General features: G+C 46.8%; 1 protein-coding gene and 1 long non-coding RNA gene across 6 annotated transcripts in view; one reads left to right on the forward strand and one right to left on the reverse strand.

Annotated features, from left to right (window-relative positions):
• Nucleotides 1–17,515, forward strand: part of BCAS3 (BCAS3 microtubule associated cell migration factor) — a 722,154-nt gene that overhangs the window by 686,787 nt on the left and 17,852 nt on the right. For all 5 annotated transcript variants that reach the window (XM_023204675.3, XM_023204674.3, XM_023204677.2 and 2 more), the window contains one exon: nt 9,322–9,489. In XM_023204675.3, the coding sequence (XP_023060443.1) occupies nt 9,322–9,489 (168 nt within the window). The remainder of the gene's footprint in view (nt 1–9,321; nt 9,490–17,515) is intronic.
• Nucleotides 2,682–8,693, reverse strand: LOC111537668. The gene is made up of 3 exons (XR_002730075.1): nt 8,515–8,693; nt 3,753–3,829; nt 2,682–2,872 (listed from the first exon to the last, which is right to left on the reverse strand). It is a non-coding gene; the product is annotated as an uncharacterized LOC111537668 (long non-coding RNA).

The raw sequence follows: 17,515 nt of genomic DNA on the forward strand, positions 1-17,515 counted from the left end.
TCTGCTTCCTTAAAGTTTCCGTTTGATCATGTGACATTTAGCATATGAGTGATTCCATTTCATTTTGGTCTGGTCTGTGGGGCCTAGTGCAGAAGCTCAGTTCAAAACAGTGGCCTCCCATAACTTTTCTTTTCTTTTCTTTTCTTTTTTTTTGAGGCAGAGTCTCAACTTCGTCACCCAGCCTGGAGTGCAATGGCACAGCCTCGGCTCACTGCAAACTCTGCCCCCTGGGTTCAATAAATCTCCTTTCTCAGCTTCCCAAGTAGCTGGGACTACAGATGCACACCACCACACCCGGCTAATTTTTATATTTTTTAGTAGAGATGGGGTTTCACCGTATTGGTCAGACTGGTCTCAAACTACTGACCTCAGGTTATCCACCTGCCTCGGCCTCCCAAAGTGCTGGAATTACAGGCGTGAGCCACCATGCCTGACCAACTTTTGTTTAATACAGTCTTTCCTAATACTGTCTGATCTGATGCTCACAGCAGCCCTGGAAGCCAAATGTTTGTGTCCCTGTTTTATAGGTTTATTATTTTCTTAGGCTGCTTTAAGGAATTACCATAAACTTGGTGACTTAAAACAACAGATGCGTTTTCTTGTATTTCTGGAGGCCAGCATTCTGAAATCAGGGTGTGAGCAGTGCCATGCTGTCCTTTCTTGCCTCTTCTGGCTTCTCACCACTCCTAGCATTCCTTGGCTTAGGCAGGATAACTCACACCTGTCTTTGTCTTCACATGGGCTTCTTCTTTCTGTGTCTCTGATCCCCTCTTTTCTCTTTTAAGGACACCAGTCATCGGATTTAGGACCCACCCTAAATCGAGGATGATCTCAACTTGAGATCCTTAATTACATCTGCAAGGACCCATTTCCAAATAAGGCCCCATTCTGAGGCTCCTGCTGGACATATCTTTTGGGAGGTCGGGTGGGGTGGAGCACCGTTCTACCCATTGCAGTGGACGAGGAAAGCAAGGTTCAAAGAGGGGAGATGACTCTCCCAAGGTCATGCAGTGAGAAAGTAGCAAGCGCTGGCATTTGAACCCAGGTCTTCTGCTTAACATATGCCTTTAATTGGGTAAAAACAAGACTCTTATGGTATAATTGCTGATTGTTATCTGGTTTGTAGAAAATGAAATTGGTAGCTTTTACCCTAGGATACCTCAAATATCAGACACCATTTTCTGGAAGTATACTATTATTAATGACATTGAAACTATTAGTGCCAATGTGAACCCCTAAAATGGGCATCATTTATTTATTTTCTGTGTCATAAATGGGGAAATTAAGACCTAGAGGGATGATTCTGCTGAGAGAGAAAAAGAATGATAATTTTTTTAAAAAAGACCCAGAGGGAGTAATGACTTGCCCAGAGTAACCACAAAAGTTAATGGCAGAGTTCCAGTTATGACCTAGACATAATCTGTGTTCTAAGCTTTAAAGTGTGCATTATGCAATTGCATACATTGCAGTTGTGAAAATGGCCTCCTTGCCAAAATAACTATGTTAGATTGCAAAGAAATTCTTAGTTCCATTGCTGTTGAACCCCTCTTCCCTGGCTCAGGACCATGTTGGCCACACCTGGCAGTCTGCTCATAGACTTCTGACTAAGGACTAGCTCCTTCTCACTGGAGTCCTCGAGGGCCTGTGAGAAGAGATGTGCGTGCTGTCACCACACCTGGCACGTCAGCGTCTCCCGGCTTTTCAACATTGGTGAAGGCATTTCTTTGCTGTATTGGTGCCTTTCCTTTCTCCGCTCAGTTCACTTCTAAACATGAGTGGTATCCTTTAAGAATAACCTAATGCCCAAAACCCAAACCCCACAGCCAAGGGGATGCATATGGGACAAACATGGTTCACTGGTTGTCACAAGTTTGGTGAACATTAGATAATCGGAGTCATAAAAGATTGCTGGAGTTCAGGCCCCTTTGCTCTACCTGTGGATATGGAAGGGCTATTATCTTGGGAACCAATCTAAAGGATTGAAAGGGACAGATGGGGTCCTCATATCCTCTCACCCTAGCTGCCTTCCCACAGTGAACTAATCTGTTAGTCATGACATAATGCATATGACATAATTACATACATGTATGTGTGTATTATATATATTTATGTATATATACACATATATGCACATGTATACACACACATATATATATTTATATACACATATATAAACACACACACATATATATACATATTAGACCCAGAGGGATTAGTGACTTGCCCAGAGTAACCAGAAAAATTAATGAGAGAGTTCCAGTTATGACCTAAATGTCTTGATTTATAATCTGTGTTCTAACATTTAAAGTGTGCATTATAATCATACATTGCAATTGTGAAAATGGCCTCCTTGTCAAACTAACTATGTTAGATTGCAAATCAATTCTTAGTCCAATTGCTGTTGAACTCCTCCTCCCTGGCTCAGGACCATGCGATATGATACACATATAATATAATCTAATATCTGATATATATCTATATCTATATCTATATCTATATCTATATCTATCTCACTGTGGGAGAACCCTGACTCATATCATTGGCCATCAGATGTGTCCACAGGTATAATATATAATATAGCTGTGGTATATATAATATACCTGTGGACACATCTGATGGCTAATTATATGAGTCGGGGTTCTCCAAGGAAACGACTAATAAAAGAGATATCTACAGACATGCACAGATATAAGAAGATTTATTTTGGGAATTGGAAATGGAGGTCAAGCAGTCCCACTGTCTGCTGTCTGAAGGTGAAGAACCAAGAAAGCTGGTGGTGTATAACCAGGAGAGTTGATGGCGTTAAGTCCTGGTCCAAGTTCAGAGGCCTGAGAACCAGGAGTACCAACGTCCAAGGGCAGGAGTGAGCGTCCTAACTCCAACAAAATAAATTTGCCTTTCCTCCACCTTTTTAATATATTTAGGCCCTCAGTTGAATGATGCCTACCCACAATGGTGAGGGCAATCTTCTTTCCTCAGTCTACCAACTCGAATGCTAATCTCTTCCAGAAACACCCTCCCAGACACACCCAGAAATAAGCCTTACTGGCTATCTGGGCATGCCTTAGCCCAGTCAAGTTGACATATGAAATTGACCATTGCACCAAGAAGAGCTAATGTCCTCAGCCTGTGCTTTATAGGAACCAACTATATTGCAATTGTGTGGAGAAAAGGGTGCTCCCCGCAGCCGCAGTCTTAAGCTCAGTTTGGTGAGCAGTTTGGTAAGCTTGCCAAGGAGGCTTCCCTCTACACTGGTTCCCCTTATCATGCCTGGGATCATTTCTTAGTTATTATAGACGTCACCATCACAACCTCTCACCCAGGAGGGCTTACATCTTGCAAAGCACTGCTTAATGCCGGTTTTGCTTTTGGTATCTGGCCTCCCTGGTGGTTAGAAATCTGATCAACAGGCTCTCAGCAAAGTCCAGACCTGGGCAGAACCTCATTAATGCAAAGCGGAGGCTGTGCCACAGCCTCTTAAATAGCTGGAGTGTGATTAGACGCTATCAGCTTAGAGGAGCATCCTACCTGTCCCCCTCCACCTGCAGTCCCTAGGCTTCCTTGCCCCTTTAACAACGGTATACAAAGGCAAAGCACATGTTCCCCCAGCCTCCCCGGGAGCTACCAGCTTGCCAGCTGTCACAGCATGCCTTTAATGGGTTTGTGAAATCCAAGAACCTGACCCATTTCTCCTCTGGGGAAAGAGTATAACACAGGATGCCAAGCTGGGAAGCAGGATCTGGGACGCTCACCTGGATGAGACCAGCTCTCTCTCTCTGCCGTCCTAGACAGATTATTTTGTTTTTTCCAATTTCCAGGATCTCCAAATCTAAAATAAGTGCACAGAAGGCAGTAGAGTAAAATCGTGACATTGTTTTCTGCTCACTTATCTTCTTCTTCCTTCCTCTCTTTTAATTTTAACTCCACTTTCTGCCTACTCTGACCCTAGATATTCAGGCTCTGGTACCCCACCCAAAGGGTGTTGACTCTAAAGTGACTGTCAAATTTCATCATCAGTCAATACACGAACCTGTTTTGAGCAAACATGATGTACAAAGTTCTGTGCCTATTTTCATTATGGAGGAATTCATGCCCTCGGGAGCTTTTAAACTAGTTAGGAAAGCAGTTTATGTGAACAGTGTAAGGCAGTACGGAAATAAGGCCACAGGAATGATCTAATTAAACTGGGGTCCACAAGTGGGTTTCAGAGGTATCCATAGATGCCCTAAAATTGCTTGCATAATTTTGTGTGTGCAAGCACACCTTTTTTAAGTAAGTGCTTAGCTTTCATCAACTTCACCTGGAAAGATAGAGAACCTTTTGTGCCTTTAGAGTTTGAGCAAGAGTAGTCTTTATACCTTCAGTAGTTGAGCAGGTAAGACTTGAACTCATTCTTAGAAAATGGTATTTAGGGCAGGAGGCAGCCCTGAAGGCAAGGATCCCCAGGAGATAACCTGCAAAGACAGTTGCACTTAGAACCAGGTGCCTCATGTCTCTGAAACTCAGTAAGATGGAAATCTATACAATGGTGATCATTGCTGCTTCCCATAGTTTGGTGAAGTCACATAAGCTCCTCTTTCTTTTTTTTTTTAAACTCACTCTGAACCTTGTACAGTGCTTGACACATATCATAGTGGACACTAACCAATACTTGAGGTATGTGCGAGTTAACTGAAATAACAAATGTGAGAGGGCTTTGTAAATAGCAGAGCACTGCTTCAACAAAAGATCTGTTGCCAAGCGTGTGTATTTTGTCCTTTGCAAACAGCCTGTGCTAAGTGAGCATCTTCTCCTCACTTGAAACTGACCCTTTCCCCTGTAATGGGACTCAAAGGGCCAGCTCATCTGATGGGGTATCCCTGGGCTGGTCAGATGAATGATAGCTGTGCTGTCAACGTGGACAAGATGTGCAGTTTCCTAAGAGCCCAGAGATGACCTCACCCTCCAAGGGCTTGGCCTCTTCACCCCAGTGCCTGCTGAAACACACCTGCAGCCTTGCCCTCACACTGGGACAGGGAGATTCCAGGAGCACCTCTGCTGTCCTCAGCAAAGAGGCTGCGAGGGGTGGAAGGGAAAGAGACAGCGGGTTTGACAGAGCCTCTGATAGGACCCCTTCTGGCAGGATAAGCAGGGCCACTGATGGCATCCTCTGTATGACGTCTCAGGATGGCAGAAATGATCAGGTGCTTCTCTGCTGAACACTTCTGGTATCTCCCATCTTCTCTCCTCAACTTCCTGGCTGTGCCCATGCTAAGAGAGAATAGACCTACTATCATTTTTTTTTTCTTCCATGTACCATCCCATATACAGGGTGACTCATCGTCATCACCACCAAACTCCAAGCAGTGGGAAGGATTTTTAAATACCATTGGTTGAAGGTGACAGGAGTTCTCAAAATGGTAGGAAAGATAGAAGTGGTTTACACATGTAACGGTTCTTGACCAGGCACAGTGGCTCATGCCTGTAATCCCAGCACTTTGGGAGGCCAAGGTGGGTGGATCATTTGAGCACAGGAGTTTGAGACCAGCCTGGGCAACGTGACGAAACCCCATCTTGACGAAAAATTAGCTGGGCATGGTGGTGCGCACCTGTACTCCCAGCTACTCAGGAGGCTGAGGTGGTAGGATCACTTCAACCAGGAGGTTGTGGCTGCAGTGAGCTGTGATTGCGCCACTGCACTTCAGTCTGGGCTAAAGAGTGAGACCCTGTCTCAAAAAAAAAAAAAAAAAAAAAAAAAAGTTCTCCACTGCAGGTGCTGCTGAGGGAAACAATGTGTGAGCTGATAGAATGAGCTCCAAGCGAAGAATTAGAAACCCTTGTTCCAGATCTGTTGCTCAGAGACTTTGAACATGTCACTTAACTTCTCAGAGCTTCCAGTTTCACCACCATAAATGGGGGATAGTACCTCTGTGACCTCTCAGGATCATTGTGATAGTCAAAATTTATGATGATGCCTCAAGTGGTATAAAGGCATACATATTTGTCATTAAGAACATGTACATGAACACACCTATTACGTACAGAACACTCACTATGTGTCAGGTCTTTTACATTTATCTACTGCAGTCCTATGTGGTTGTATTGTTTTTCCTTTTTTATGGATGAGGAATCAGAGACGCATGCCTGGAATCATACAGCTCACATGTGTTAGTCTTTCCTGAAGTCCAGGCCTATTTCCATCCTCCACTATGACACTAGCTTATAATTCTTTTCTCCTGTGTACTGTTACTTTATCCCTTAAAATATTACATACCCCTCTGGCCTTTACCATCTCTTATGGACTGGGCCCACCCTCTTACCCTAACCTTTCTTGCTATAACATGATTGATTGATTGACTGACTGACTGACAGAGTTTCACTCTGTCACCCAGGCTGGAGTGCAGTGACTCAATCTCAGTTCAGTGCAACCTCTGCCTCCCAGGTTCAAATGATTCTCCTCCCTCAGCCTCCCAAGTGTCTGGGATTGCAGGTGCACGCCACCACGCCCAGCTAATTTTTGTATTTTTAGTCGAGATAGCATTTCACCATGTTGTCCAGGCTGGTCTGAAGCTCTTGGCCTCAGTGATCTGCTCACCTCGGCATCCCAAAGTGCTGGGATTACAGGCGTGAGCCACCATGCCTAGCCCAATTTCTTTTGGTTGTTTTCTTCCTGCTTTGGCTTTTGATATTCCTCTTGGTCCTGCTGTCAGCTCCCCTGCCTTGACCTCTGAACACAGTATATGCAAACATTAACTGAGCTCCTTTCTAGAGATAGACCTTCTACTCTTGTTAAGTGAGAAAACAAATGGTCATTCTCTTCCCAATTTTCCAGGCTCTGAAACATCTCTGTCCACAAGAAAGCTGAGTGTATAGCAGCCAGGTGCAGTGGCTCACACCTGGAATCCCAGCACTTTGGGAGGCCACAACAGGTGCATCGTTTGAGGTCAGAAGTTCAACACCAGCCTGGCCAACATGGTGAAATCCCATCTCTACTGAAAACACAAAAATTAGCCAGGCGTGGTGGCACATGCTTATAGTCCCAGCTACTAGGGAGGCTGAGACACGAGAATTGTCTGGACCCGGGAGGCAGAGGCTGCAGTGAGCCGAGATCGCACTGCTGCACTCCAGCCTGGGTGACAGAGTAAGACTGTCTAAAAAAAAAAAGGCTGAGCGAACAGGGAGGAGAAGGGCCCACATTTTCTTGTTATGATTAAGTCCCCATGTCGCATGCAGACCCTTCAGAAAAATGATGATGCTGTAGCACTGTAGCACTAGATCTTGTCAAATAAGGTCTAGTGGGGAAGTGCTGGAAGTGGGAACTTTGCTTAATCTCTTCACTCCCGTGAGACAGGGCAAAGGGTTACTCATTCTAGTTTAGAGATGGGAAAGGAGCTACAAGGACTGGCCACGCATCATGCAGTGAGTAGGCAGCAGAAACAGAAGCTTAGTGGATGTCAGCAGCCCTGTGTGTCCCTGGGGAGGTAGGCACCTGGGAGTTGTTGCCAAGGGTGGTCGAGTGTTGGCTCTGAGATTGGCACTACCAGTGCACAGCTGTAGCACAATTCAGGCCTTGGGAGAATCATCTGACACCCAGCCCCGCACCCCCAATTTCCAGAGCCTAGCTTACCAGGTCTACAGCCTGACCCTACTTGATGGAGAGAGGTGGCATAGGGAGCTCCCCATTCGCAAGTCCTACCTGACAAGCTGATCCCAAGCAACCCACTCCCAAGGTGGGCCTCTTCTTGGGGAGATGCCCTTATGGATGCTGCCCATTCTCCCAGTGCCAGGAATCTTCCCTACAATGAGGTACGAGATAAATCAAAGCCAAACTTGGCTGATGAAATTCAGGAGCCAGTAGTGACCCTTGCCACACATATAAATCGCAGTAGGCTGGCCAAGGGCCTTTGTCTGGCCAGGAGAGTTCAGGATTATCTGGTCCTCTTTGCTGATATATGGAGTCACCGGCTGTCGGAGTGTTTACGAACGGTTATCACCTCAATGCTGTGGCCATTATCAGAGGCAGGGCCGCCTGCCGAGGCTGGGGCTCGCACCCTCTCTATTACCACCTGTCATTGGCAGGGAGTGTGTGCTGACACTGCCCAGTCCTGACTGCCTGGGGAAGATAGTTTCTGACGGCTGATCAAAGAGGAGAAGCAAGGCCTGATAAAGAGTGTGTGTTTCGTGTACTTTTAACTTTGGGAAACGTCGGCATTTGCATTTTTTCCCCATCTTCCTGGTGCTGGCAGGAACCAAGCCCAATAAATGCAGTGGATTCAGTTACCTAATCACTGGGGAAATGGTATGTGCTTAAAGCAACAGAGCATGACTATAATCTCCTTCCAAGAGAGAGTGGATGAAATAAGCTTTCACAGAAGACTTGCTGTATAATAAAGTAGAATAATTCAAATTCGGACTTTGAAGTGATCTCGCATATAAAATCTAATCCTAGCGTTCAGCAGAACACCACAGACTTTTTGGAATTGGGGAGCAGCTTTGGCTTAAGGAGAGATCCTTGCCGAAGATGCTATCACCCACCTCTTTGCTGGTATCCCCCAAAATAATTCCCTGGTTGTTCCTATGCCCTTGGGTAGCTGGGAGACCAGGTGGCGAAGTAGAACGTGTTCTCAACTGAGGCATCAGGAGAGCGAGTTCTTGGACCTCGTCTGCCACAGACTTGCTGTTCCATCTTGGGCCATAACTTCTGTGAGCTCCAACTATAAAATGAGGAGGTTGGTTATAGGTTATAGAATGTAATGGTTAAGAAAGCTTTAAAACCATTAGGCTATATAACCCCTTCTTTAAATGAAAATTTATTTGTTTATTTGTCTGTAGAGACAGGGTCTCGCTCTGTTGCCCAGGCTGGTCTCAAACTCCTGGCCTCAAGCAATCTTCCCGTGTTGGCCTCTCAAAGTGTTAGGATTGCAGGTGTAAGGCACCACTCCCCGCCTTAAATGAAATTTTAGGTGGAGTCCCATTGTATCAAAAAGAGGAAAGTAGGGATCCGTTTGGGTTGAACCTGGGAAGGGGATTGCCTTCCCTGTCCCAGTTCTTAAGGCGGTCCCTGAAGACCGGGGGAACTCTGTAGCTCCTCAGAAACAGTTTTAAAACCACTGGCCTCAGTGTCACAGAAGTCACTCCAGAGGTCTGCACTCTCTGAGCGGCATGAGCTGTTTCTCCTGCACTACACAGTCTGTTTCCCAGCGCGTTTCCATCCTGTTCCTGCTTCCTGCAGGAAGGCTAAAATGGACCCTGGGTATGGAGAGGAGCGGGTGGGAGGTAGACAAGAACGGCCTGCTCCCTGAAGGTGTGGACTCAACGTCCGATGTCCCGTGTGTGCCACAGGTACCTTTGACCGGAGCGTGACCCTGCTGGAGGTGTGCGGGAGCTGGCCTGAGGGCTTCGGGCTGCGGCACATGTCCTCCATGGAGCACACCGAGGAGGGCCTCCGGGAGCGACTCGCCGACGCCATGGCCGAGTCACCCAGCCGGGACGTCGTGGGATCCGGAACAGGTAAAGGTGGCATCAGACTTGTAGCTTGACTTGGTCAGGACCAGCACCTGTTGGTGCAGAGCTTCTTTGGAATCGTTTGTGAGCATGTGTTTGTTTTTGCTGTTGGTTTATTTAGTGAGCACCCCGGTGGCTCTCCCTCTGAGGAGTTCTGGTGCTGGGAAAGCCTGTGTAAAGGGGAGTTCCCAGTGGAACTGCCGCTCCCACGTGGCATACTACATGCAGGACTGCCACGATCAACACCACTGTGCAAGTGGCTCCCAGAAGGACACTTTCCTCCTTTGGGGGTGTCCCCAAGTCTTCCAGCAACGCTCGGGCACTGAGACCTCAGGCTGCATGTCTTCAGGCCGCTGGAGACTTAAAGATTGGCAAGTCTCAGTAGGGCCTGCCAACCACCTGAGCGGAGTAAGCATGAAGCAGGCTGGGCTGGTTTCAGCCCCCACCAGCTTTGCCTCATGCTGCCTTCAGCCTTGCATTCTTGCCTCTGAGCGAGTCCAGCAACTAGGGTCTGGGTGGCTTCCTGCATCCCAGAGCAATCAGAAGACATCCTTAAATGATGACTGAGCCCTGGCCCAGGCAAGCGCGTGTATATGTGTACACACATGCACACACATGTACACACATGCACACACACAACATGCACTCAGGAGGGCCCCCAGTCATCCATCTCCAGTACAGCTATAATACAGCCTGCCTCTCCTTCCCCAAAACCATTCTTTGTTCTAGATACCTGTGCTATTAGTGACTGCTCCAGCCCTGCTTTTGTGCTGACAGACGCCGCCCCAGCAGGCCTCTTCCCAGCTTTCAGAGGGAACTTTCTATTGGGTGGAGCTGACTCTGGCTGGAGGCCTTTTCTCTCGGGCTTGCCTGAGTCCCCTCAAGACTCTGTCACTCTGCTGTGCACTGCTCCATTCCCGCTCCACATGCCTCCCTGGAAAGAGAACCCCAGTAAGGAGAAACTTATAACCCTGGGGCAGGCACTGATGAGGACCAGCAAGATTTAGAGTCAGAGCATTGAGGCATGGCTTGAAATGTCCGACATCATCACACAGTCCCACTTCCCCGCGGCTCCTCCAGATCTTTAGATGTTTAGGTTTATAGTTAGGTGTTTCCCTCACCCATCCCCATGCCAGTCCCTCTGTTCCTTCACTAAGACCTGTCATCTCCACAGCACTAGCTATGTGGCCTGCCCATGGTGCCCCTGTAATAACTGGCAGATGAACAGGATGGAACCGATGGGTGCAAGGGAGGAAGAGCAGGAGCTTGGCTACATGGGTAGCATGTCATCATGCCATTATTCTCACAGCTGGCCCAGAGATGAGAAGCAGCTCTGCCATTTGCCAGGGCTTGACTTTGCTTCCCCTGGAAGGGGGCCTAAGCGAGGAATGTGGCTCACAGCACAGCTTTTTGCCTGCATCTCTGGGGTCCCTGGCCAGCCTCGGCTCACATAAACCAGATCCTGGTGCCACTGGACTCATTCCCCGGCAGCCTCCCTCTTCCAAAGGCCGGAGGAGCTCCTGGGTGGCTATTCTCTCCCACTGCCTTCTCAGGAGCCCCTTGGAGCATCTCACCATCACCCGGCAAGAGGATTTGAAGGTGCATTGAGTCACAGCTGTGGAACTTCAGCCTGGCATAGTAACCTGCGCAGCACTGGCAGCGATGCATCTGCCAGACAGCTGAGGGATTCAGGAGAGGCTTTGTGGCCTTAAGCAGGTTCATGAAATTAAAAAGAATAAAAAAAGAGAAAGAAAGAAAGGTAGAGGAAATTAAAACTGCATGACCCACAGGTCAGAAAATAGGAGACTCCCTTTTTTTTTTTAGCAGAGGGATTTCATTGTCCTCCCCAACTGTCACCAAAAGTAATTCAGTTGGTTTTCTCTGACCATATTGGATGTATGTTTTATTTTTAAGAAAAAAAACTACTTTTTTATTTTTGTTTGTTTGTTTGTTTGTTTGTTTTGAGACAGAGTCTTGCTCTGTCACCCAGGCTGGAGTACTATGGCGCGATCTTGGCTCACTACAACCTCCACCTCCCGGGTTCAAACAGTTCTCCTGCCTCAGCCTCCCTAATAGCTGGGCGCCCACTACCACACCCGGCTAATTTTTGTATGTTTAATAGAGACGGGGGTTTCACCATGTTGGCCAGGCTGGTCTTGAACTCCTGACCTCATGATCCTCCTGCCTCGGCCTCCCAGAGTGTTGAAATTATAGGCATGAGCCACCACGCCCAGCCTAAAACTACCCCCATTTTAAAAGCCAGTAAGCGAAGCAGATATTATGGAAGTTACCCAGTTTCCATGGTTGAGAATCACTTTTCATATTTTCCAACTAGAGGTAAAGCATCAGCCTGGTAGTGCAGCCCAGGACTTTGAAAGGGCACCCTGGTACACCCGTGCCCAGGTCAGCCTACTGCCCGGAGGTAGCCGGGGAAATACAGTGCAGCATGGGTAAGAATTTCCAGCAAGCCACTCTTTGCCCATAGCAACCTCTCAGTCCCCCTCTTTCTTCCCACAACCCTACTTCTCTAGGTGGCTCACAGGACAAATGAGGTATTAGCAAGTGTTTGCCTCTGATAGGTCCTCTGATGCACCAGAGCTAAGTCAGTTCCCTTAATGCTTTCCAGCAAGCATCACACGTGACACAGCAATTGGGACCGATGGCCTCTTTATCAAAGTATGAATGAAGCACAGAGACCAACTAAAAACTGGCTCTCATGATCCCTGATGCAGAAGCCTATTCTATAGCACACCTCACTGTTATATAGGTGTAGCCAGCCTTGATTTGTGGATTTCTGGAATGTAAGAACTCCTATTATGGCCAATTTCAACCTGTCACACGGTGTCAGCCAGCTAACAGAGGTTCTGGAGATGTAACAGTCTGTGCGCTCCAGCACCTGGCTGGTAAGCTGTGCCCTAGGGCAGGTCACCTTCCCCCAAAGTAAAGCAAAACCTTTTCAAACCTCACTATTCAGAGTAGTCTGGGGGTTGAGGGTTAGCTTTGGTCAAAGGCTACACAGTTTCAGTTAGATGAGAAAAGTAAGTTCCAGAGATGTATTGTCCAGCATGGTGACTCTAGTTAATAACAATGAATTCCTGAAAGTCACTCAGAGAGTAGATCTGAAGTGTTCTCCACACAAAAAATGTTAAGTGTGTGAGGTCATGCATGTTAATTAGCTCAATTTAGCCATTCCAAATGTATACATATTTCAAAACACCAAGTTGTGCATGATAAATATATATAATTTTTATTTGTCAATTAAAACAAATTTTTTTTTTAAAGCGTGGTCTTCAGACCCACAACAGCATCAGTAGCCAGGTGCTGGTGAGAAATGCAGAGCCTCAGGCCCCGCCCAGCCCTGCTCAGCCAAGGTCTGCATTTCAGCAGGCTCCCTGTGCATGCTGAAGTTTGAGAAGGTCAATTTTAAATTATGGTTAACTTATAAGACAGATAGCAGTTCCTTGGTCTGTGATGGATGCTGACCAAATAGTTGAATTCAATCACCTATGTGATTTGCAAGTCCAGCTCTAAGATAACTGGCTGAATTGCATTCTTGCTAATATCCTTCTGCCCCTTGCCCCCCTCACCCTGCCATCTTTCCATTTGTCAAACTCCAATTCAAGCTCAATCCAACTCTGGGTTGAAGAGTTGGATTCCTTACACCTGGGCTCCTGAAGAAAGAGTACATATTATTCCAATTGGTGCCTCTACCGATCCATGGTCTCTCCACTGGAGCCTGCTCTGTATTTTCCTCATAGCCCCCGCCCCTATTCTCAGTTTGCACTCATCTTTTGCAGCAGAAGCCAGTGCCTAGCGCAGTGTCTGCGATAGAGACGCAGAGACGATGAATTCTCACTCAGCCTCTGGCTACTTCTCAGTCCTTTTCTTCTGTTGTCCTTAGGCATATTTCTCAAGGCCTTGTCTTGGCCCTGGTCTCTTCTCCCTCAGTACCTGGCAATCTCTGCTTCCATGTCTCCAATTACATCCATAAACTGATGATTTCCAAATAATTTCCAAGTTGGCTTTCTTTCCTGATCTCTAGAACCATCTGTTCAGCTACCTACTGACATATCCACATGTCTACAAACTGAATTCCTCTCTTCGGGCCCTTTTCTTCTCTCGAGTTCCCCCATCCTAGTGTCCAAAGCCCTTTGAGACCAGCCACTGCCCTCGCTCCAGACTTGTCTCTTGCTGCCCTGGGCCAGCTCCAGCCAAGCTAAAATCCCAGAGGGTCCCTGGGCACACGCAGTCTCTTGCCCGCCAGGCTTCTGTGCATACTTTTCCTTTCGCCTGGAATGCTGTGTCTCAAAGCCCCCTCCTCTCCCTGTTACCCCCCTCAAAATAACTTGACTAATTCCTGCTCAGCAGACATTCCTTTCAATATTGCCTTTTCTAGAAAAATAGAATTTTTAAAGTAAGCAAAACATTGACTTATTCCAACTGTTTTGTGTCTAGGTAAAGATATAACTTAATACCAGTACAAAAGCTTTTTAAATAGACACCTGTGTACATATTAAGTACATTTTCTCTTTTGACTTTAACTCTGTCAGTAACTGTAGCTGCACCTTGTCTTTCTTTTTAGTGCTCTCACACGTCTGATATAAAAAGCCCAGGCCTTATGCATGGGTCCAGATCCCTGTGTGAAGTTTTTTGTTTTTTGTTTTTTGTTTTTTTTCTGAGACAGAGTCTCACTCTGTTGCCCAGGCTGGAGTGCAGTGGCGTGATCTCGGCTCACTGCAACCTCCGTCTCCAGGTTCAAGTGAGTCTTCTGCCTCAGCTGCCCAAGTAACTGGGACTCAGGTACCTGCCACCATGCCTGGCTAATTTTTGTATTTTTTAATAGAGACGGGGTTTTACCATGTTAGCCAGGCTGGTCTCGAACTCCTGGCATCAAGTGATCTGCCCACCTCATCCTTTCAAAGTGCTGGGATTATAGGCATGAACCACGGTGCCTGGCCCCTGTTTAAAGTATTCTTGATGCATCTCTGTTGCAGGAAGTATCTGTTTGCTGCTGTTAACTTTTTTTTTTTTTTTTGCTCTGTCACCCAGACTGGAGTGCAGTGGCACGATCTCAGCTCACTGCAACCTCCACCTCATGGGTTCAAGCGATTCTCATGCCTCAGCCTCCTCTCCTGGGGCCCTTTCCTGAGTGGCTAGGACTACAGGCGTGTGCCACCACACCCAGCTAACTTTTGTATTTTTAGTAGAGATGGGGTTTCACCATGTTGGCCAGGCTGGTCTCAAACTCCTGACCTCAAGTGGTCTGCCCGCCTCAGCCTCCCAAAGTGCTGGAATTACAGGCATGAACCACGATGCCCGGCCCCTGTTTAAAGTATTCTTGATACATCTCTGTTGCAGGAGTAGGAGTATCTGAGTATCTGTTTGCTGCTATTAACTTTTTTTTTTTTTTTTTTTCTTGCTCTGTCACCCAGGCTGGAGTGCAGTGGCACGATCTGGGCTCACTGCAACCTCTGCCTCCAGGGTTCAAGCAATTCTTATGCCTCAGCCTCCCAAGTGGCTAGGACTACAGGTGTATGCCACCACATCTGGCTAATTTTTGTATTTTTAGTAGAGACAGGGTTTCACCATGTTGGCCAGGCTGGTCTTGAACTCCTGACCTCAAGTGATCTGCCTGCCTTGGCCTCCCAAAGTGTTGGGCTTACAGGCATGAGCCACTGCGCCCGGCCTGCTGTTGACTCTTAAGTGCTCAGAGTCAGCTCTCAGGGTCTGGGAGACTGTCTGTTCCCGGTGATTGTTCCTTCCTGTGGCCCCGGGCTCACTGATTCTTTACAGTGACAGCATTAAAGATAGGAAAAGGGCCGGGCGTGGTGGCTCAAGCCTGTAATCCCAGCACTCTGGGAGGCCAAGATGGGCAGATCACGAGGTCAGGAGATCGAGACCATCCTGGCTAACACAGTGAAACCCCATCTCTACTAAAAAATACAAAAAACTAGCCGGACGAGGTGGCGGGCGCCTGTAGTCCCAGCTACTCGGGAGGCTGAGGCAGGAGAATGGCGTAAACCCGGGAGGCGGAGCTTGCAGTGAGCTGAGATCCGGCCACCGCACTCCAGCCTGGGCGACAGGGCGAGACTCCGTCTCAAAAATAAAAATAAATAAAAAAATAAAGATAGGAAAAGGCTTCATCTTTTTCTGTCTGCCATCTCTTTAACAGTTTCTGCTTTAGCCAGAAGCAGTTATTCTTGGGGATCACATAGTGGGCTCAATCTTTGCCTCTTACCTTCTGTCATGTATACATTTTACTTCCTGACCTAGTTCACCCACATCTGTAACCCTTCACAAAACAGTATTACAGCCAGTGCATTCTAGTACTTTCTTTTCTTCTATTATTCTAAGAATTATCTTGTACTTTCTATTTTATTGCATTCTTTTAAAAATGCACTCATTACCCACTAAAGTGATTTCATAATACATTGGTGAATGGCAATCTATGCTTTGAAAGTCAGTGCTCTAGCTTATTCACCTAAATCCTCTGAGTTTTCCCATTTATGTATTAATTACTCTGCAGAAAAGGCTTTAAGATTATTTTCAACTAAAGCTCTTCCAAAGATTTCTGTCAGAAGCTACTTTTTATGTATTGAAAGGGCTGCGCCTTTCTTTTTCTCTTGTTAACATAAAAAGCACACTTTGAACATTGGAAAGTTTTTAAGTGATCACGGGATGGTTTCAGCAAGTTAAGAACAAATATTTGTTGATTGCTATGTTTTGCAAAAGATGACCTAAAAGCACTATTCGTGTGTGTGTGTGTGTGTGTGTGTGCGCGCGCGCACGCGCACGCACTAACGTGTACTAATAAAGTCTTTCATTTTAAGACCGTAAAAAAGTAAGCTCTCAACAAATGTGAGCTGTTTTTACTGGAGTCGATCAGATATATACCAAATAACTAATCCAAATAACTCAGTGTATTGGACCCCTCTCCTGCCTCTAGAATCAGCTCTTCCAAAGGGCCTTGGAACTTCTGCCTGTGTCAATACGGAGGGCTGGGGACTTTTTCATTCTAAGGCTACATTTCTAGTAGGTGTCATATTAGACCCATTCCATCCCAGGGTGCCACATGATCAGATGACAGTAATTGCAGGCACCAGTGCCATGAATTAATTATCTTTTTTCTCTTTTCTTTTTTTTGAGACCAAATCTCACTCTGTCACCCAGACTAGAGTGCAATGGCACAATCTCGGCCCGCTGCAGCCTCCACCTCCCAGGTTCCAGCGATTCTCCTGCCTCAGCCTCCTGGGTAGCATGGATTACAGGCATGCGCAACCACGCCCAGCTAATTTTTGTATTTTTAGTAGAGATGGGGTTTCACCATGTTGGCCAGGCTGATCTCAAACTCCTGACCTCAGGTGATCTGCCCACCTCTGCCTCCCAAAGTTCTGGGATTACATGCGTGAGCCACCACACTAGGCCAATTACCTTATCTTTTAGCCATCCCTCCTCTCTGGTCAGTCCCATTTTAAAAGCAGATAATTGATTTATCAGTGTTCGCTATAGAAAGTAGTTGACCACATTGGACTTGGCAGACATTTCAGAAGACGTGATATTGGTTAGAATTTTCTGCATCCCACATATTTGTAAAATCTGCAATTTAGAGAGAACTGTACTCAATCCGGCCCTAGGGGTAGATGTATGCACCCTACTGACCCAACTCATTGCAAGGCCATGAAAATAGGAACTGACAATGTTGCCCCAGGAAGCTGGAGAAGTGACACTTACATGTGTTGTGTGGGCCTCCCAAGTCCCTTTCCCAAACCTGAGATTCTCTGATTCTCGGTGAAAGGTGAGCCTCCTTTATGGGTCCTGGGTTAGCCACCCTGTTCCTGTCCTAAGCAAACCCGGAGGTTGTGTGAGCTGAAGATGCTACCTTCACAGGGCCAGCGTGGCTCATAGCCCCATAGGTCACATTCCCTGCTTCCCTACCACACACAACCACCAAGCTGCTTTGATCTTTCCATAGAATCTTCTCTCCTTTTCCTACAGCCATTCTATCAGGCAAATTGGTATTTGCCCCAGATAC

The sequence above is a fragment of the Piliocolobus tephrosceles genome, chromosome 16 (genome assembly GCF_002776525.5).
Source record: "Piliocolobus tephrosceles isolate RC106 chromosome 16, ASM277652v3, whole genome shotgun sequence".
Lineage (NCBI taxonomy): Eukaryota > Metazoa > Chordata > Mammalia > Primates > Cercopithecidae > Piliocolobus > Piliocolobus tephrosceles.